The sequence below is a fragment of the Molothrus aeneus genome, chromosome 2, assembly GCF_037042795.1.
Source record: "Molothrus aeneus isolate 106 chromosome 2, BPBGC_Maene_1.0, whole genome shotgun sequence".
NCBI classification, from domain to species: domain Eukaryota; kingdom Metazoa; phylum Chordata; class Aves; order Passeriformes; family Icteridae; genus Molothrus; species Molothrus aeneus.
Window position 1 is genome coordinate 57039369 of NC_089647.1, and position 23040 is coordinate 57062408.

The window sequence follows — 23040 nt, forward strand, 5'->3', positions numbered from 1 at the left end:
GCTAATTGCGTGTGACCTTTTTTCATCTCTCTGGATCAGTGCTCTAGAGACAGGACAGTGAATCATTGTGGTCAGGTGGAATGCAGCCCCATGAAAAGAGAGCAGGGGTGTAAGCATAGATGGGTACACAGTGTTAATGCACAAGTAAGCATTAATGGGCACATAGTGTTAATATATGACTCACAAACCTGCTGGGAAGGAAATGGGAGGTAGTCTGTGTCCCACCTGTGCTATGTGAGAATCAAGGGAACTGAAAAGCTGTAGAGACCTCCATGTATTTTACTTATTGGCAAAGGTCTGTTGACCTCTGGGACAAGAGAAACAAGATTCTGGTGTGTGAGCAGTCTAGCCTGATCTGCTCTTTTCTGTACATGTAAGAAGTAATACCACAATGATGTGTATTGTCTGCACAACTTTGAAGGAATCTTCAAATAATCTACAAGGATTTTTATGATTGCGTCACTGTAAGGGGAACGTCTGTTTACCTCTCATAGCAAATAAGCACCTGATGTTCTATAGAATCAAGATTAAGATCAGATACTGTACTCCATGGAAAAGGTTTCCTGTTAGAAAACTGGATATAGTTAATTTATGATGGTGACTGATGTTCTTTGTCCGTTAGTAATTTGGTTATTATATGAGTTTATGACATCACTTATCCAAAACCTGCAAAAATATCGTACAAGTTCCTTAAGGTTTGGTTGGGGAAATCCCCAGACTGTACTATAAAAGGCACCCATTCTCCCTTTGCTGTCACATCTGCAGGCTGAGAAGATGAAGCACACACTGGTGGCTGTGCTTTTCCTCATGCAGGGTGTGAGTGCTCTGGCTGAGATGACAGCAGCAACAGGAGCGGTAAGACAGGGGTTTCACAACCTGAGCCTTGGTGCCTTCTTGTCTTCTCACCTAGTTTAGATTGATGAAAATTATTTTAAGGTTTCTGGAAAATTATTATACAAATGTTGAGGTCTCTGAATAGAGAAGTTTAAAGTATTCCTCTGTCCTCCCCCCAGCTAATGTACAGGGACTAGGTAATAAATGTAAAAGTGAGGCACAAGTTTAAAGTCAGAGTCAAATTCTGCCTTTGGTTAGATGAGTGCAACTCCCAGTGAGGATCTGAGTGGATATTAAATGCTCTGTGTAGCTTCTAATTAATTAGCAAGGGCTTATAGCACGAACAGATCCTCATCTTTGATGTGGAAGGAACTGGGAGGTGGGAGCTTTCCCAGATGCATGATTGCTGTCATACTCTGCGACCAGGCACATGAAAGCCATATTGGTTGGTTATTGTTGGATACTCTCCCTCTTTCCTAAAAAAACTGTATCTGGATGGGCAAGAGAGAAATTCAAAGGAGGCCAAATCAATCAGAAAAAACCCACAATAACCCCCAACCAAAAGCTGCATCAAATTCAGGGGGGAAGGAGAAAACTTTGAAAAATATTTATTTTAAAAGCAAAAAATTATATTAATGAAAGATAGTTTTGATTTTGTACTGTCCTTTTTTTTTCCAAATTTAAAATGGGGCTTCAGTTTTTCAAGAAAAGAGTTTGTGAATATCTTAAGAAATTTTTCAAATGAAGCAAAGCATTTTGGTTTTGTTTGATCAAAAATGACTGCCTTTTTGGTATTTATTAGTTAAAATTTGAGAAAAAAAAACATTTTGGCTCCTGATAATTCTTTCTAATTTATCTGGTTTATTCACCAACAAAGAAAATTCCTGTGCGCCCCTAGTTACATTTTTTTTAAGTTTGGGAGTGTTGTGGATGCAGGCAGCGAAGTTAGCACCTCCTGGGAAGATGCTTTTATCTGTTCAAGGAATGAAAAGCTGCAAAATTCAAGATGGAGGTGTAAATATATGTTGATAAACTGAAGATAGAAAGCTTAATAGGGGAGAAAGTCCTCCTTAGTCTGCTTAGCTTTAAGCTAGTCCTGAGTTTGTGTAATTTGCACAATTTGGGATGCTCTCTGCCCTAGCACTGTTAATTGCTACCAGCTGCCCATCATGCTCAGTGTAATTTTATGAGCACACAAGTACCTGTTCAAGAGGGTTTATTTGACAAATTGTCCCACAAAGCTTGTTTACACTGCTTAACAGAGCTGCCCTTTGCCAGCCATTTGGATATCCCCACCATCCCCTGGCTCAGGAGCAGGGTTCCAGGTGGGATTTGGGAAATGCAGAAACACCCAGCAGTGAGTGTCCTGTTACAGGGGAAGCCCATTTGGTGCTCCTTCTGTTGCACCATTTGACATTGAGGGTGTCTTGCTCCAGTTCCCAGTTTGGCACAGGTTTTGGTGAGATCCCATTACGGGTGACAGTGTGCTCCATCACAGCAATGCACTGTGCTCCTCACACTGTGTGGGGCTGTGGTAACCCCCAGTATGGTGCCAGGGTGACAGCTGCTGTCCTTGCTGCAGCAGGAAGGCAGGCATTAGCCACAGATGGAAATTAAAGGGAATGTGTATATTCTTATTGCATAAAAGGCTCCCAGGGTGGATCTGGCTGTATCCTTGGCCGTGTGGTGTCTTCTCCCGGTGCTCTCTCTCCACAGTGGGATGCTGTCACCTCCATGGTGCTAGTAGCAGAGTGGGACATGCTATGCTTCCCAGCCATCACAGCTCACAGCCTGACAGCTTGGTGTGAAAGGGGCAGTGAGTCCTCTGCTTAGAGGCTGGGGCATGAGTTGGGTGGTGAGGAGGGGACATTCCTGCTGGGAGGACAGTATTCTCTGGATTTAGGGCAGAGGGGCACGGCACTGTCCTTTTAGACTGCCATGCAATCTGCCACGGCTGCCTGTCACTCCTCAGCTCACACCTTCTGGACAGGCTGAATGTGTCCCCTGCCTTGCTCTGGTCACACAGAGCCTTTCCTCAGGAAGAGGTGTCTGTGAAGTGACACTGTGCCCAGGGAAACTGTTGCCTCAGCAGCAGATCAGAAATGTTACAGTTGCTCAGAATAGCTCCCATAATAAAATCAAAGTGCTTTGGAGCTGCAGGATGGGGGCTATCTGGTGGGGAAGGGATGTAGAAAATCACACTAAAACAACCTTTCCTTTGCTTTTCAGACCGCTCATCTCAGTACGATGCTTCCATATCTGACTCAGCCTGGGAATACGAATGGCAAATTGCTCCCTTCCCCAAAGGTATAACCATTACTCTTCTTCCAATACAGTCCAGAAAAGATAAAATTTAGGAGATTATGTACTTTTCTTTTAATGCTTCACAGTTGCTAAGTGATTTAACTCTGACACAGGCAAACCAGTTGTACTGCCTGGAAGAGGCATCTACGTGTTGTGTATCCAGTACTTTAGGAACTAGTGAATCTCCAAAATCATTGCTACTGTTACCATGTCATTCAATGCCTAAGTCAGATCCAAAACTTTGGCATTAACCTTGTAACTACTGAACTGAACCACAGACATGAAACAGATGGGGCCCTGGGGATTTAATGCCAATGTGGCAAACAGTTTGGTGATTACAGTCTCCCCAAGGAAGTCTTCTCTCATAAACTAGAAGAGAGCCTTGAAAGTAGCTTCTGAGGAGAGTGCCCACTTGTGGTTGCTGGGAGTGAGAAAATCTTGATTCTTCCTGTTCTACCTAGTTCGAATATTATTAGCTATTTGATGATAGAGGGACCTGAATCTTATTTCTGTGCCTTCTGGTACAGTGCTTAAGTTCATGGTCTGCAGATTTCAGAGTTCAGTTTCTTTCCCTCTTTCTATCAGTGACTGTTCAATAACATGTTCACTTTGGAGCAGATTCAGTGGGTCACAATTGATCTCTATGGCCCTGCAAATTGTTGTCAAAAAGAAAGTTCATCTAAAGCACAGGTTCAGCTTCACAGCAGATTTTTTTATGTCCAGGCAAGCCCAGTGTGGCATATAGGGTGTGTGGAGGGACCTCTTCTGAGACAGAGTTGAGTCTCTGGCTCCAGTAGAGCATTTAGAAATTTAAATGGAGTCAGGGCTCTCTTTCAGAGTCTGGTTAGCAGGACCCAAACTTTATCCATTTCCTTGCCCAGCTGAGGTGGCTTCTGTCCCTACTGTGGCCCTGCTACGTTCTTTGTGTGGATCCCATTCTTTCTCTTAGGATGAGCAAACAGCTGATTTAGAGCTGCAATTTAGAACTGCAAATATTGCTAGGCTACAGTGACAAATTTCCTGATTTTCAGAAAACTGAGTAACTGCTCGCTCCTACTCCCTTTCTTAATTTGAAGGGATGTGGACAAGGAACATTTCTCATAGCTTCAAATACATATATGTAACAGTTTTGCAGAGTGAAATGTTGCTGTCAAGTCCTTGCTGTAGGCTAGGACAGTTTGCTCTCTTTTGAGCGTTCTGTATAAATTATTAAACTTTAAAAACTGTACAACTCCATCAAAAGTAGCAGTCTATCTCATGTATTTTTCTACAGGATGACGAAAGACATTTTTGTTACATGCTTGTCATTTGGCTGGTATTATATTTTGATTGAAGCACTTATTGACCCAAGGGGCTTTTAACTAAACAATGCTTCTTGGTCTTGTCAACATCGTGATCCTAATGTTTGTAATGTCAATGGAAGAAGGGAAGCAGTTCTGTCTGCCCAGGCTGTTTCCGCTCTTTTGGGGAAACTGTTGGCTTCAATATAAGTGGCACTTACTGCAGTGAAGCTCTGCCTTCAACTCAAAGCTCCCTCCTAACTCAAATGTTAAAATATAATGATTGTTTTTCACGGGGAGGTTAAAAAGATGAGTTCAAGGGTTTTTTGGGATATATCTGAATACATTTATGAATGGTTTTTTTAGCTCATGAAATAGGCAGGCTAAGTCTAGAAAACTGATTGGTACAATACAGTTGAGACTGTAGTTTACAGCAGGGTATATAATGCATACAAAGGTATACCACACACTATTGCTATACAATGTATAGCATACTCTCTCTTGTAGACACGTACTCATTTTTGTGTTACACAATACCTTCCACACAAAAATTAGCATGCTAATATGCAACAGTCTTGAAGAAGCTCTCATATACTCACTAAGACACATTTATTTCTTCTTTTGGTCTTTCCCATCTGTTCCTTTATTATTGCTGAGCAACTTGCTTGCCATCCCAACCATTCCAAGGCACTGAGGAATCACTGAGGACTAAGTGACATAGGAACTAATTTTTCATAGTAATTTATGTACTGGTAGCCATATCTTCAAAAATACGTGGAAACTTAGACATAATGTGTTCTCAGCGGGATTTTCAGAAGTGCTTTGTTAACCTGCCTGGCAGAGAAATCAATGCAAGTTATGTGCTGGGACATTCTGGAATGCCATGAGATACTTCTCTGCTTCCTTTCATGTTAAATGTCTTCAACAGTCTGAGTGAAGTTTTAAGACCCATGGTGCTTGAATAACACAGATAAAACAACTTTCCACACTTTCTTTCAAAATGAGATGCATGCTGTTTGTTGTGGCTGCAGTAAACAGGTTGCCAAGAGTGTGAACTGGGATCATTCCTGCTTGCTGCTCTTCTCTCTTTGGGCTCACAGATCAAGACAACTTTGGTGCTGGTCATCACTCTGTGTTCTGGGCTGGTTTTTCAGTGAGAGCATTAGTTAAAAGCACTGTGAAAAAGCAAGGGAAGAAGTACTGAAGTGTCAGCTCTCAGGACATAGTTTTGTTGTTTGCTTTTTTATTTTTAAGAGGGAAAGAAAAAGAGAAAACACATGAATAACACTGGGATTTCTGCAAGGCAGAAGAGATTATAGAAAGAAGTGTTTTTAAAGAGCAAGTCTGTAGCTTTAAAATATGCAGCTGCATTGAAGTGTGTGCCAGAATATTTTAAAGTAACATCAAATATCTTTATTAATAAATTCGTGATAGGTTTATGAATTGGAAACATTTTGTGTACAAACAAAAAGAGCTGTTCTGAACACGCTCAGTATTCAGCCTGGTGTTTATAGACTACAGTGTGCCTTGGCTGTAAATTATGGCAAGATCAGGAGATGCCAGCCCTGACCTTTCTGTCCCTCATGCACATTGCTTGGTGATGATGCTGTGAGAGTGCAGACAACTGGGACAAAGCAATTCATGGGCAGGAGCTTTGCCAGCTATCCACGAGGATGGATGAGCGGGCTGTGATGTGTGGGTGTTATGAGCAATATTTTGTAGCAAAATAAAAATCTCTACCCTAGGTCAAACCTGCATATTTAATTCATCACCTTTCAGTGGTGTATAATTAAATGCACATGTCTGTTTGCTGTGGCTGGCTGCAAATCTTCAAATGAATGATTTTTTTTTTTAACATTCCCTGTTACTAGTTCTATTTCAGTGCTTTCTTCTCTATGGATGTAAATGACTAAATGATTTGTCCAATTTATATGAACAGAATAATACCTGTATGACCTAACTTACTACATTGTTATTTTCCTGCTGTTGTCTGCTTTTCTATATGCTGGAAAAGTTATTTCATTATCTTAGGAACATTGTCCACAAGATTGGGAAAGTAAGGACTATTATATGTCTCCATTTTTCCAATGGTAAATCTTTAAAGCAATATTTAACTATTTTTAGAGAGATTTGTAAGGATGAGTAATAAAAATTGCTAGATATTTTGAGTTCCTTGGAAGAAAAAGGTGAAAGATGACTAATAAAGAAATTGTTGATCTCACGATTGACAGAACTCATATTATTGCCAGACATTAATAGGTACTGATTCTAGAGAAGAATATTAACACATTATTTCTTACCAATTTGTTTTTGCAGCTGTTTGCCAATGTGTCCGGCTCTGTGAATGATGAGGGAACTTGTCAGTGCTCTGTGTACTTGCCAGATACCACCTTTCCAGTGCAGAAGGCTGAGCAACTGGAAATTATAGCCACAACGCTCTCGGAGAAGTTTGAGGCAGAGCTTTCTAAAGTAAGGTGTTCTTTTGTCTTAAAAATATCAGTTGCATCTTTTCTGAAGAATGGCTGCCTACAAAAAAGTACAGCAGTGAGCATTTTTCTGTGGTGTGTCTTTAAAAGAGTGGGAAAGAGAGCTCTGTAAGAACAAGGAGAAAGGTGACTAAATCTCTAATCTTTGACATTGTAACATGTCATACATTTGAATGTTCTCAGGTCTCTTTTCTAGGCCTTTTCAGCTAGAGGCATATGGTATGTTTTGGAAGAATGGTTATGTTTTTCCTCTTTTGGCTCAGTTCTATTAGTTTGTGATTGCTACACGATGCTATAGGAAGCCAAGCCTCCTGCTCTTTCATGTGTTATTATTTGTATCAAGCCAGCCAGATTGTGAGAAGGCAGTGAAGGGAAAGAGGAGAAAGGTCATCACAGTCCAGAGTGAAGAAGTAGGTGAATAATTGCCCCTTCACTGCTTCTTCTCTCACAGGGAAAAATAAATAAATTTTAAAAAAATCATTCTTTTCAACATCTGAAGCTGTGGCAGTGAGACTGCTGAATTATGCATTTCTGCTGAAGACAAACACTGCTTTGGTTGCTTGCTGCATGAATTGAGATCCATTTTTTGAGGAACTTGGGCAAACCTACACATGCTGAAGTGCACTGGGTGAAGCTGCCTGTGAAGACAGGAGTCTGCTTTTGACTTTTTGTGGTGGATAAATATTCAGGATTCAGATTGGGTGACCAGCGGAAAATGTTTTCTTTGGAAACCAAGCATCTTAAGAAACGAAGTGTCCTTGAATTAATCAGCAGAAAAGGCAAAGCATTAAATTATAAATTCTAATCATAAATATTCATAACCCTCCTCTGGTATAATCAAGAACAGATAAGAAGTTGTGCATAAAACCCACAACAACAGGCGTAGGATTCTGCGGTAAGATCTTTCAGTTCAAATAGTTTGTTTTGAAAGAGCTGGAGCTAACGGTGAAATACATTCAGCTGTCAGCAGGCATACGAAGGACAAACTGACATAAGTCCTGCTGCCTCCAAGCGCAGGAGTTACCTGATCCCTTGGAGCATGTAAGTGCAGCTCAGGGTTAATGAGCCATGAAAACCCCTGAGATTTCAGGCCCCCATACTGTTCCCACTGTGGTCAGTGCCAGCATTTGAAAGTAATTGTGCTGGGGGATAGGATGAAGGGCATGATTCCTAGCCAAAGAATCATTGGCATGATTCTTCAAGGTGGTTGTGTATTACCTTTCCCAGTCTCTCGTGCTGGTGTAACCTATCTCTTACTGGTATTTTACTCAGAATGGTGCATGTTCCTTTTAGGCTAGTGCCAGGCAGATATGAGAGCATCTCAAGTGCTGCTTGACCTCTCTGTGTGGACAACCTCAGCTCTCCAATGAATTCTTGCTCATATAAAAACATCTTGCTCATATAAAAACACAGGTTACTGCTATAGATATCTAAAATAAGGTGTCCAGATTTGTACCTGAAACTCACCTCTAAATTCAGGGCAAGCACTCAGCCCTGCCCTAGACTTTAATGTCTAGGTTGCCAGCTGGTGTCAGGTGCTGTGACTGTTCTCACCCCTCCATGCCAGCAGTGTACCACAGTGTAGACACTGACCTCGACTTGCAATTCTCGCTGCAGACAGTAAAAATTCCTGACCTAACTCAGGCTTCATTGAATTTCATCCTGTCGAGACCAATCAGCCAAGCAGTGTTACAATGCATCTTGTTGAAGTGTGACATATACTTTGGTGTGATATGGGCACAGAGACACTTTAGGAGAGACACTTTAGGTCAGAAATTGAAATGAACAGATTGAATTTTGGTGTAAATTGATGTGTGTAAGATTTCTCAGTTATAATGTTCTATTTTTTTTATAGAAAGAAGAGAGCTTTTGAGCATTACCTTATTGATATCTGAACTTAAGTATTCTGAGATCCTGTCATGCATAAGTCTCCATGCTCAAAAATTCTTTACCTTTCAAATTGTATAAAAAATGCTTCTTATGCAATCCTGTATCTTAATTCAGTCATGATAATATTCATAGAGACCAGGAAATAATGAAATGGAGGAAACCTAAACTTTCAATATTGATCGTTATTAGAAATGATCCTGAGCAAATTCCTAGGGAATTGCATTCAGACGTAATTCAGTCTCACCACAGAAGTGAGACTTTCTACTGAATGCTTCCTTTTTTGGCTCTGAGAATCCATGCTTTTGTTGCTCTTCTAAAACGCCCTCTGAAACTCATGGGAACTTTTCCTGGATTGGAGCTGCAGGATTGGACCCTTTTAAGCATGCTTTCCATGTGCTAAAAGTCCCAGATAAACAACCTGATTGAATCATTAACCTTTTGCCTGATTGTTGGCTAATTCAAAAAGCAAGGGGGTCCTTTTATAGAATCAGCAGGCAAGGAAGCTTGCAGATAAAGAGATGCTCTCATGTGCCAAGTGAGTACAAACCGTAGGCTGAAAATACCAGACTAATTTTTCCTCTGTCACATCAACCTTTGCCAGCATAATTATGATTACAGAAGAAAATTAACCTTTTAAAGCAAAGTGGGAATTGGCTGTTCCTCTCAATAGGAAGGGGAAGAGGACAATTCTGTAACAGGAGTGGATCAGCACATGATCACAAGGAAAGAAAGTGCCTCAGAACATGGCTCACGATGGCCACAACATTGTCACTTAACAGAAACAGGGGCAAAACCCCCTGCTTTTCAAAACAGGTTAACCTGCAATGGAATTCTTCTCCATCTCAGAAGGCAGACTGCCAGCCATACTCCTTATGGATCTGTAGAGGTCAAACCTGCTCTAAGCCAGTGTCCTGGGCTGAATGATTTTAGAAAGTTGCTGGGTTTGTAATTTCTTTCTTATTTTCCCTCATTCCTCTCACATTTTTTCTTTTACATATTCATCTTGCACTTTCGTTCCCCCTTCTGTACTCTCCAAATATGTGCTGGAGAAGTGTCTGCTTGCATGCTGCAAAACCTGTTTTGATAAATACCAGTTGCAGGTAAATGACACACTAAATGAGCATTGCAGATTTTTCCTGCCCTTTTCATTAAATGAAGGTGACAATGCTTGGAATGAGGAAAAACTGAAACTGCGGATTTTTCCCCTTACATGTTCCTCACATGGTTCCATTTTCTTCCCATAAGGGGCTAATCCAGGCCCTATGCACTCATCATACCCTACTTGAGGCTTTTATGACAAATGCAGCAGCAATCAGTACTAGTTATTGATCTGTATCCCTAAAAATAGGATATGCACAGAAATTCTGTGCCAGCCTGTCAAGAGACTATAGGCAGTCTCTAGCAGGTAGGTGCAGTAGAAGAGCAGGGATTACAAGCTGCTTAAATCTATCTGCCAATCAACAGAGCAATATTGTGTTCTTTTTTCAACTAATATTTCTAACCCACAGAAACTCCTAAACCAGATCTGAGCAGGTGGAAATCTCCACACAGAGCATTGCAGTGTTTAACATATGTGCTGGATTTATCTGCAAAAGCAGTGTAGACCTGTTAGTGCAGCACTGCTGAGAAAATTGTATTTGTCCTATAATTCGCCAGGGGAGCTATTAGCTTAAGCTCTCTGCGACGCTGGTGTGGCTGTGCAGAGCACTGCAGAGTGATGGTGCTGGTTCAGGCTCAGCTATACTCTGCTGGATGGTGTTGATGTGTCCTTAAATGACCTAGATGGCTGACTGAGTGAAAATCCTCTAATATGGGAGGAGAACTTCAGGTCTGCACTCTGCAGTCAGGGCTGAAATAACTATGTATGCCTTGTTCCAGCCCTCAGTATTTTGTCCAGGCTCTGAAAACCCTGGAGAATACTTCAAATTCACAGGTTACTCACTAATGAGTAGCCATCATTAATTCCAGCAGCCTGTTTATTTCAGTGGTTTGTAGATTTGGTCTGTATTGCATTATTATTACCAGTATTACTGTGAGAAAGTTCATTAATTATTTCCAGTATTACTGTGAGAAAGGTTATTAATTCCTAGACAGATTTCCAGATACCTCTGTGATAGACATAGCTTCACACAGCAGTGCAATTTTGCTCAAAAATGGACTTGCTTCATACTTTTCAGGCTGTAATAATATTCTTACATTTGTTTTTGTTGAACAAACTCTAGACCCACAGTTTAAACATTCACCTTTGAATAATTTTTCCAAATGATTTTTTACAGGTTGTCTTTCAACACCAAACTCATTTTGGTAATCATTGAAAGTGTGAGGTCCAAGAACTGCTGACTTTTCCAAAAGGATTGGTTCTTCTTTCTACTCCCTATCAGATGATGGTGGCAGCTATGGCAAGAGATCCCAGCTATCACTGTTGCTAGCCAGTAACAAGGAGCTAGGTCTAGGTCTTTCAGGCTGTTATTTTTTGATTCTTAATTGTGTAACTTGAATTATATAACTTTGATTCCTAATTCAATGACTTGAAGTTGTCCTGGCTTGATCTGGGAGATCTAGAGCATCCAGTGCTGTGAGCCAGGGTGCTTCTGCTACAGCTTGTGGAAACTCAACAATTTTGAGTATCTCGAAGCCTGGCTGCACACATTTAGAACAGAAGATCTGTTTCCAACTCAGATTTAAATACATGGAACTGAGCAGCCTGGTTTTGGTGTATACTATGCAGTCCATGCAGGGTTTTTGTAGTGGCTTAAGATTTATGGTGTAGTTGTGCCATTATTGATAATTATCCTTCTGAACAGAGGATTTACTCTTATGCTTCTCCTCCTTAATCCACCTCACTATATAACTTATAAATTTCCATGCCATGAGCTCCCATCTCCTCTTTGGTACCCAAGCGATTCAATCAAGATTGAAAGGAATTATTTGAGAAATGTGGGGTTTTTTTCTGGGTCCCTGTCTCAAGGGCTACTGCCAGAGCAGAAAAACAGGGAGTCTGTGGTGTTCACACCATGGCAGGATTTCAGACAATGGGGAAAAAGTCTTGACTTTATTTTAATGTTAAGATAATGCAAGAATGCATGCGAAGATGTAGGGTAAGTCTTTCAGCTGAAGAAATAATAGTAATGTAAATTACAGTGCTGTAGATAGAGGCACAAATACCATCTGAGGGTATAAATATGGAGTTACTAGTGCAACAAGCTATTTACATTTATTCCTACTTATCTTTGTGATATAATGATATACGAAGCATATGGGACAGAAATGATGTGCCTTTACCAAAGTGTTAAATTTCAAGGAACTAACATTTCTAAGGGAAGTCCCAAATCCATATAATATTCTTAACATTCTGCTTCACAATGCTTGTGCTGTGACCTTTAACTCAGCAGATATATGTGTGAAAATATATTTATCTGGACAACTATTTAATGCTTCAAAGACTGAAAAGGCTGCTATATAAATTACTCCAGCTAATGCCTGCCATAAATTTAACACTTTCATTTAAACCAGATTTGGTTTTTAACACTGTGTTTAAATGTTTCCTCCTGCCCAAAGACAAGCATCAAATCAGTTCTGCCAATGTTTGACACAATTCAAATGTACACAGGGTAAAGTCCTATTTGGATTCAGAGTTAATAGGAAATGAAATTGAAAAACTTGGGGATCCTTTATTGCATTTTGCAGCCTTCTCTGGTTGCTTTTGAGGGATAATACACTGTGGATTTCCTAATAAAATTTTCACCAATGTAAGTTCTTGGCATACTGAGGATAAAATTAGCTCACAGAGAAAATATTGGCAATGAATTAAAAAAATGGAAGACTGTGAGTAAAATTCTGCCTTCAGTTATCCCCAGGCATTTCTGAGGGTATTTTTTGAAACTGCTGACAATAAATGTGGGTTAAATTTTATATTTTTAATGGATGTGATGAGAATTACATTTATGCAGTTTATGTGAATAATATATATGACGAGTATGTGGAAGGTATGCATAGGGTACTCAGAAATATATCTATTTTATATATATTTCTCAGAAATACAATAAGGATGCGAGCCAGCCTTGTCTTGTTTGCTAACCTGAATACGCATCTCTTTTGTTTTCTTTCTTTCAGGTTAGGGAGTACTCAAAAAGAATTGAACTGTATCAGCAGCAAATCCTCAATCTAACCATCAGAGTGCAGCTGGTGGAGACGGGTGGTGTATCTTACACGGAGCTGGACTTCCAGTTACTGAAAGTGGAAATCAGTGACCTGGAGAGGCTGGTCACTCAGCTGAAACCCAGCCTTGTTGGAAGCAATGCCATCATTGAGCAAATATATTTGGAGGTATTGCCAAGGTTTTGATTAGCCACAGAGGATTCAAGTACACAGATAGTCCATTCTCTCTTTAGTGTTTAGGTTGAGAAAATGCAGTCTGTCTCTACTGCAGCTAGTGGAATTATTTTAGCATTTCATCAGCATAAATTAAAAGAAAGCTTGACCTTAAATGTATTAACATCTTATTCCTTGGTATAGAGCACAGAAAAGTAAAGCAATCCCAAAGCAAATGGAGTCCATTTTGGTTTTGCCAAATATCTGCCTGAAAATTAAAATTTTGCATAGTATTAAACACACAAGCTGATTAAATTACTATAATAAATATTAATTTTCAGACCCCCATGCTTGAAAGCCTCTGCACTTTAATTTAGATAATTAAAAAATTAGCTTCTGGTTGCTAAGGCAGTGGCTCAATCAATAAGAAATCAAGACGTGGGAAAGACTATCACCTTCCTAGCAGACTGTAAATCACATTTTGAAAATTGTAGTTAATCACTCACCTAGAGAGAATGATTACTTAAGATGGAAAGTGAAATCTCATTTGCTCCAATGTCCTCTATATCATCAAGCAGGTGATTAAGAAAACTATTTATCTTTGCAAATAAAATTTGCAGATACTTTTGTAAGGCTGGCATAAGTACTTTTTATGTTTAACAGCTACGTGCCCAAGACTCACTGGATAGTTTTACGCTATGACTAAAATAACACTATTTTTTGCACACTGTTACACAACTTAGTCTTAATGCATGTCCTTGTGGCTATGTACTCTGCTGGAAATGTCAAGCTGAGGCTACGAGGATAAGGCCTATTTCTTAGAACCATTTTCTGTAGCGTCTCCTGTGGTCAGCCCTGCCTGCAAATATCTGTAAAATAATGCTGGCATTAAACTTGCTGTCTTTTTTCCCCTCTAGATCACCAATCTGACTATACTGGTAAATGAACTAGAGTCACTGGACAAAAACAATGTCCTTGCAATTCGTCGACAAATTGCCTCCCTGCAGAATCGATTGAAAGAATGTGAAGAGAACGCAACCAAAACTACACCACCTCCTTATTTCCCACCAGGTAAACATTTCTGTTGGGTAACACATAAGAGGTAATATAATACATGGTTAGAACTGTAAATGCAGAGACTTCCCTTTGTTAATATTAAATACAATTGTAATGATAACTATAAATGCAGAAACTTCCCTTTGTTAATACTACATACAATTGTAAGGATGCTCCTTAGCTCTTGAAAAATTGAGCTGACAGCTTCTAATGTTTCATCAATGGTACAAAAGGAAAATGAAGGCAGGACTCAAATTCTTACAAACACAGTTGTGTGTTTACACTGTAACACCTGTTTACAGCTAGAAGAAGTTTCAGTCTTCCTCTTACCAATAGTTTGAAAAGTGAATCTCTATTCTATCCCTCTTGCCTTTTTTTTTTCCGAACAATTACCTGTGGCAAATGATGTCTTTTTACTAATTAGCTTTGATTTCAGTAGTTCCTATGAAAGTGACCTGTGTTGATGGCAATATTGCTCTAATGCTGCTTGGAAAATGTATGAGCAACTGTTAATGTACTAAAGCTGTAGATATGTAAGCTCCAGAGGAGAGCTTTGCATGAAGATTACTTTTGCTTGGCAAGCAAAAGATCCTTCTAAAACAGGTGGTCAAGGGACCTGGGGAAAAATTCTGATCTCAGGAAGATAAGGAGGAGCTGTATTACTGATTTCAATGGAACTAAGATTTTACAGTTTTCTTAACTAGGAAAGGTTTTATTCTGGGACCTGGATCAATGGCTTTCAGAGAGCAGTTCATATAATGGTGTTGAGTTACAGGGTGTGTGGTAATTAGTTTATAACTGAAAGAACTTTGGTCTGGACATTGTGTTCAGTTTGAAAAATCACATTGTGAGTGAATCATAGTCTGAGAGATTTTGAGAGTCAGATATGACATACTGGAGCAAAACATTTAGGGAGCACTAGATTGGATATGCCAGGTCAAGAATCCCAGTTGCTAACAGATGGGAGGATTTCTAAAACCAGATTGGTCCCTTGAGTGTTTTATACACAGGGGCATCCTTTAGCCAGAGTACTGTAAGAGCAAAAGTGCTGTGTTGTATACAATACCCAGGGGAAGATTCTTGCTTTTTCCCATAAGCTGGTTAACAATCAGCTAGAGGAGCCTATAGTAAAGGAGGAGCTGTGTCCTGCTTTCAAGGAGCACAAATTTGCCCTCTCAGCATTTAGCTCTCATCACCTTGAGGTCAGCTAATTCAAACATCTCATTTGAAAGGTGAGAGGCAGAAATACAAGCTTCCCTTGGGGTGAGCAGTCCCTCCTTAGGGCTTCACGGCAATGCAAGCAGTTACTGTGTTTCTCTGACAGAATGCATGAGTAACACCTTGTCTGGGAATCAGACAGGAGAGAAATCCAAAACAAAAACCTGCAGTAAAAAAAATCTCAAGGCCTTTCTCTGCTTCTTAAGGAAGGGCTTGAAATATTTCAATAAAAAAAACTGCACAATGTTTTAGAAGTACTTGAAGGGCATCTCACTGATTTATTGAGGGCGATGGTGTGTGGAAAGAAACAATCTCGTTCTCTTCAAGCCTACAGCAAGCTTTTGTTTTGGTGAGAAAGTTCTGAGCTCCAGAACAATAGTTTTTCCTTCCATGAGTGATGGAGGAGGGGCTGCTTTTATCACCTGGGTGGCTGGCGTGTCTGTGGGACAAAGCAGCTTTCACTGGGTAGGAAAGGGGAAACCACACTTGGAGTGCAGCTCCACGCAGGGATAGGCAAGTCATGGTCTAGAGGAGGATGGTAGCTCCGGGGTGGGTAAATGGAACTACATGGAGTTGTGACTGAAATAGACTTATTCAGCATTGTTTCTCAGGGCACAGTAGGAAGATGGGTAGTCTTTATCTGGTCCCAAAATGGTATTGCTTCAGCATTGCCTTATTCTGGACTGGTCAGACAGCTCAGGCGCCTTTGCATAAGGCAACACTGCCCTGTAGCAGAAAAGAATGAAGGAGGTAAAACCCCTACTTGGTATAACAATTTCCAGAGAATTACCAGCACTGACATTAGCTGAGGACAACCTTTGGTGTCATCTGAGAGTTCTTCTGTCCAGAGATAGGAACCTAGGAGGGGTTGGAGGACGTGTGTGGGTGTCTTAGCACATGGCCTCCTTTAGGGTGAGTGTGGTCTCTGAGGATGGCAGAAAGGACTGGCAGAGAAACTGTTGTATGCTGGCAAGATTTCTTCATGTGGGAGATGAACTTAGGTGGTGTGCTCAGATCCCTTCTAATTCACAGAGGACTAGCATATTGTGACTTTGTGTGACTCATGGGGAGCAGTTAACATCTGTGTAGAGGACTTTGTAGAGCAACTACATGTCCTGCTGACTGTATCTGAAAACACTTAAAAGCAGTAAGATATTTTTTCTTGGGAAGATGGAGTAAGTATGTGAGAAAGCTGCATCTTCTAGCTGGTCATTTTGGAGGTGCTGCATAGACTCTCACAGCTAAGCCTCTGGAGCTTTCTAGCACCCATTTGTGTGTTTGAATACAATTTCAGTATGTTTTCTCTGCAAGCTTGAATGTCTTGAATTCCTGCCAAACCTCTTGGCCTTGCCCCGATTTTAGTTCATATTATATTTATAATGTTTGTATTAAACTCATTCTTTGTCCTGTTTTCAGATTGCTTTTTCTTCCCCCCTTCATCCTCTCTCCTGCATATTTTGGGTAGGCAGCATGAACTAGAGAGAGCTTGGCTAATCCCCAAGCTAGGATCATGAGTCTAAATGCAAGTTTAATTAAAGCTTCTTGCTTCACACTGCTGTAGTATGCAGCCCCTCTGACTTTGTCCCCCAAGGCTTTTGCTGCTGTATTTCTTTGAGTGAGCAGGCCTGTTCTCAAATAACATAGCAGAAAGAAATCACTGGTTTCCATTTGCCTTACCCTGACTGAAGAGATGTGTCTGAGTGGCTGATATCTAGGTAGTCATCCCCATAAGTGTCACTGGCTTTCCTATCTACAGTGGTTCATGGCATCGCTCTCCTCACCACTCCAGAGGGAAGAAATATTTATCCACTAGTTTTACTTTGTGCTGATCTCATGTAGCTGCACTGTGTAAGTATAGAGAGAAAAGACACCAGGATGGTCTTTTGAGGACTCTGCAGCAGATGCTGTGTTGCACCTCACTGAAATGATCAGAGAGAGGAAGCAGGGAGAAGTGAGTCAGGTGAAATTCCAAGGCAAAATGGAAAGAAAGGAAAATAATTTTTTTTTTTTTATTCCTGGATTTTATACACTCAGAAATTAGGGTTTCAAGCTACTGGTGAGTAGGTCTCAGCAGGAGGAGTACCTGGAGTAGCATAATGCTGAAACTTAGGCAATTTTATTGGAGTCTTACAGTGATTTCACTCTTAGCTTATGTTTTACCCCCTATGGACCTAAGCTGTCTGTGTTTTTTTGAATATTTGGGTTGTGTTTTGAAGTGAATGCATCCATACACAAAGAGAGAGATATGCCTAGAGGCACCTGAAAAGAGCTGGCCAGTTGTCCTCCCCAGAACTCCCTCAATTACCCCTGGAGACACATGCATTTATTCACTGGCATTGGAGGGAGCTGATGTCCTCCCTCCACCCCATCCCCTGTTAGATGTTGCCCACACAGGTCTTTTATGCAGCTGCAAGCCTGCCTCTGTCTCCCATGATACTGGAGGAAGACTGGAGTGTCTTTGTGGTCTTTTTGTGTCAGTGAGACAGTAGGAGCCAGGATGAGCCTTTCCTTTAGAGCTCAGTCTTTGGTATCTCAAGCCCTAGTAAAGCTGGGAAACAGCTCCCACATCTGGATGCAGTGGTTGATCTGATGGGAGGGGAGGGTGCACACCTGGTGCTTGGGAGCCTGTGTGAGAATGTAGCACCAGCCTGCTTCTGGTGTCTGTGCCCCTTGTGGGAGTTCCTTCCAATGTGGGTTCCACCTTGTCTTGTGACCTTTGTCTGCATAGGCCAAGGGTGGTCCCTTCTCTTCTGCAATCAGATGCAGCTGCCTGGTGGGAGGAGGCTGCTGGAACGTTTTCTTGCATTGTTGGAGTAAGACGCTGATGTGCTCTGCCAGTGCTTCCCAGTGAAGTGGGTAAAGTGAGACCCAGCAGCATGGGCCTCCTGCTCAGTCTGCAGCCTGTTGGCCAAGCAAGTCAGGATCCCTGCAGTCCTGACATCTCTGTGTTAGCTCTTTTCTGATGAATCAGAAGGATTGGTATGTAATTGAGCTGAGATACTGGTTCTTTATGTGGGGACAAGCATGTGTGTATGTACCTGTGCTAGTCCTTCTCTTCTCTGTTTGCTACATAAGCACGAGATTAAGGAAGGCAGAAATACCAGGATGTCATTTATCTGTGGCCCAAAACAATGGAGAAAGGAGTTAAAAACTTGGAAGTTTGAATAATGCATATGGATTTATTTCAAGTACCTTCTAATATTTACAAAATTACATGACACTTTGTTTCCTTTGTGCATTTTTTTCCCACAAGATCTAGACGGGAGGCAAGTTTAGATTAAATAAACAACAATGAATTCTTCTGAACCTGTGTGAAAGACAGATCACCCCCAACTACCACAGAGGATTTTTGTAAAAAAAAAATAAATTATGGGAGAATTTTCAAGGAAATAAAAATCAAGCACATACTCTATAGAAACCTCAGACAATTTTTGATGTCATTAAAACGGAACACACTTCTAACTTTATTTTAATAATTCATTGTTTCATAAATAAAAACCAAACAAGTGTTCAGCAGAGAGATCTCTTTAAGGGAAGAAATAATAATTTATTATTTCTTTTGTAAAAAAGGTCTCTCTGCTGAACACACGTTTGTTTTTTATTTATGAAACAATGTATAAATTATTGAAATAAATCTGGAATTGTGTTCTGCTTAATGACATGAAAAATTATTCGAGGTCGCATATAGATGAGCTTAGCAGTGCTTCACTACCTGCAAGCTTTGGTGCTACATTTTTTTAAACAAATGAAGAGTTTTAGAGCATTTAATAACCATTTAATTCTGAGATAAGTTTATTGTGATTTAAGCACAGTAATATATTCAATATGTCACCAGCTTTAAAGAAGTCCTCATGCCAGAGGTAACAATACATATTAGAGATATGAGAAAAAAACAGTTCAAATTGATTTATGAAGTTGGCAGGCTGCAAGCCATTTTGCACTGGCTGCCTTACCTTTCCTCCCTTGCATGAGCTGACATGCAAGCACCTCCAGATGCTGGTAGCTGTGCCAAGTGCTGAGGCCATGTTACTAGACATGCTATGTGCCATTTCCGGAGATCGAGCCTGGCCAGCCATCCAGCAGTGCCTGCCTTGTGTGCTATATTTGGAAATGAGGTTTCTGCTCCAGGGCCTCGTCCTTTGTAAAGCACTTAAGTGCATGCTTAAATGCTTATCTGCTCCAAGCTAGGAATTCTGATTCGAATGGATTCTTGGTGGCATGAAGGAAAGCAGCATTCAACCAGGGTCATGCCATGTTTCAGCTGCAAGAAACCCAGGACACAAAAATGTCTGGGGGAGGAGATGGGAGGTGCCACCTTCTCTGCCATCAGAGATGAGATGGAGACTCAGTGATGAAGAGCTACTCCCATGGGCAGTACTGCCCCCAAGGAAGTTGCCAACATGGCCTGGGGACGTAGGGATTTATCTCATTATAGTGATTTATATTTAATATAAAACTGCTCCCCACCTTCCCCACAGATGTTGAGAAGAATGCAGGTGAATCACATGTCCCTCAGGTCACAGTCACTAGCACAGGCAGTACAAAACTGAGGAGTGAAGGTAGTATGCAGCAGAAGCAGAGAAATAATACATTTTGAGAAAGGGGGAGACTCAGAGAGCTTCACTGTGCAAAACAACTATACACATTGGCACAAATGTCAGTGCTTGGACACTACTAACATTCAGGACACAGGTTTTCTAGTCCTACAGGTAGAGCACCTTTCTCCTAGGCAAAGCAGATCAGAAGAATTTTCTCTGCTTTTCCAACTGTGCATTTCTTTCACTAATTATCTTGTTTCCCAGTCTTTTCCCAAGTAGAAGACTTCAGATTGGTCTGATTTTCGTTCTTTCTGTGAGGTAGACTGCAAAGCCTTTGAGAACAAAATGTCTCCTGGACTTTTCCTGTCTGTGATTTCAGGAGTTTCCAATTCATCTCCATAAGTATTGTCTGGCCATGCTTAGGGATGTTCAGCTTTGAGGGCAAAAGGAAAAAATCTTTCTCTGTTATTCTTCTTTCTTCTTTGTTCTAAGACAGAGGTTATTTATATGCTTGACACTCCTTCATATAACTGAGCTTATGAGCCATTCTTGTCATAGAAGCTGCAAGAAATCATGAAATGGTTCCCACTCCAAGTATTAAAACCTCAAAAGTTAGTCTTGACTTTCACCAGCACCATAACTGTTAGAGCACAGAGTTCCTGTTTTGAGGGAGGTATTATTGACACCAAAATTTCTGGCCGTTAATTTATTCACTAACTTATGTGTGAGACTTGGGTCTATTCCTATTGTACTCCACCTTTAATAAGGAAGGCTATCTAATGGCTTCAACACCCCATTGAAATGGGAAGCATTGGAGTACTACTAAGCTTGTGAGCTGGTGCCAGCCACTTGGTATCTCTGTCTCCATTACCTCAGGTGAAGAAAACCTTACAGAGAAAAATCTGGGACACTTTTGTGGCAGTAATACAAAAAGCTAATGTTAACACTTGGAAAAGTGCATGCTGGTTTTTGCCAGTGGCAGCTTCACACTCGTCAAAAGCCCAGGGACATTTTTGAGTGGAGTTTTTTTCCTACAAGTGACTTAGAATATTGAGAATTTATCTGGAAACAGGAATGTCACTAATTCAGCATGAGTAAAAGGAAACTGTTTTTTGTATTTGAATTATTTTTTCCATGATGCTGAAAATGGTTTTGCAGTTGATATGTGTAAAACAGAGCTGTTCTGGTTCAGCTTGAAGTCATATTTTCTTTAGAGTTGCCCCACATGAAAAGTCAGAGTAATATCAGTGTACATTTCCTGGGCTGTGGTTGTTACTGTCTGCAGATTTCTTTGAGGGCCTGAGGTGGAAGGCACCATGTGGCTGTGACACACAGTTGTAAAGCTGTGATTCTGACAGCAGAATGCTAATCTGAAATGTGGGTCTGGAATTACTGCTGCTTCTGCTCCTTGCTTCCCCTTCACAGTGAAATACAGAGAAATCAGATGCTCCTCATTCTTTTTTTTCCCCCAACTCCCATGCTTTCAGTTCCACTGAGGTAGAAAATAACCTAAAATGCTTCTGAAATTTTATTTTCCAGGGGATTTCCTAATGCATCAGGCTGGCCTGACTCAAATGGGTAGAAACAGAAATCTGTCCCTTGTATGGAACAGCACAGCGAGCACCTACTTTCTGTGAATTAATCTCCCACCTCCACTTTAAAATAAGTGTAATAATGTACTCAATTTTTTTTCTGAGTTTTTGAGTCAACTTGGAACAGTGGGTGCCATCCAGTTGCTGACCTTGGCCCAAAAGGAGCCTTTTACACACGAAACTGTGCATTTATGGGTGTGCTTGGTCACAAAGCTATTCCCTTCTAAGCACAGTCTAGAGGCTACGGTCTGCAAAACCTCTTGCCTAGTAATGACATTTGGAAAACCTGTTTGTTTTGGTTTTTTCTCTTTACTTGCAGGTACCTGTGTTCACCGTGGACCGATGAATGTTAGCCAGCCTTATGTTGCCAAGCTGAACTGGAGAGGATTTTCCTACAAATACGGTTCCTGGGGTAGAGATTACGATCCCTCTAACCCAGGGAATGATGTCTATTGGGTTGCACCATTGAACACTGATGGCAGATACTTAGAATACTTCAGAATTTATAATTCCTTTGATGATTTGCTGCTGTTTAAATACACGTATGAAAGGAGAATAGTATATGGGGAAGGAAGTGGTGCTGCTCTTTATAAAAATTACTTGTACTATCATCGTTATGGTTCCAGATATATGGTGAAGCACGATGTAAAAACAAACACGGAGGTTTTGAGGAAGGAGCTTCCAAATGCTGCTATTGGTAACCGCTTCTCTTATGCAGGTGTAGCATGGCAGGACATAGATTTTGCCGTGGATGAAAGTGGGTTATGGGTAATATATTCAACTGAAAATAATGTGGGCAACATTGTGATTAGCAAGCTCAATGAGACCACACTTGATGTGCTAAATACTTGGCAAACGAGACAGTACAAGCCATCTGTTTCCAACGCTTTCATGGTATGTGGTGTTCTTTACGCCACAAGGCCGTTGAACACTAAGAAAGAGGAGATCTTCTACATGTATGACACAAGTACTGGCCGAGAAAATAGAGTGAGTATCATCATGGATAAAAAGTTAGATACAATCCAGAGTATTGATTACAGCCCCACAGATCAGAAACTGTACGTTTACAGTGACAGTTACCTTGTAAGATACGATGTGACTTTTCAGCCTTAGTACCTCAGGGACATACAGGTATGACAGAACTGGCAGCAGCCAATGTGAGAGATCCAATGGATGTTTAGACAATGCTACTGCCAGTTCGGAGTTCATCTGGTCTGGTGACCTGTATGTGGGGGTGTCTTACAGGTACTTAAAGTCTTTAAAGGAATTGCCCACTCTGACCACTAATATTGCTGGCAGCAGTTGGTATTATGGGGTTTTTTAGGTTTTTCTTGGTGTTTATTGGTGCTCAGTGCTTTGCAATTGTACTTTTTCTGGGGGGTAGATTCAGTGCTTTTTGTTTGCAGAAATAGCTGGGCACAGACTATCTGGTGACCGAGTAGCTAATTACCCACTGATTTGCATTTGTCAGAGTAACACAAGCAAGGCACTCAGAAACAGAATGAATTTCCACTGATCTTCATCAGAGTGA

The 23040-nt window shown here is 40.8% G+C and overlaps 1 protein-coding gene across 1 annotated transcript; it reads left to right on the top strand.

Annotated features, from left to right (window-relative positions):
• The first annotated feature begins 774 nt into the window (after positions 1-774).
• OLFM4 (olfactomedin 4) lies at positions 775-22622 on the top strand. Its single transcript, XM_066571444.1, has 6 exons — positions 775-855; positions 3064-3141; positions 6735-6887; positions 12908-13120; positions 14023-14176; positions 21829-22622. The coding sequence occupies exons 1-6, from the start codon at positions 775-777 to the stop codon at positions 22620-22622; spliced, it is 1473 nt and encodes a 490-aa protein (XP_066427541.1).
• The last annotated feature ends 418 nt before the right edge of the window (positions 22623-23040 follow it).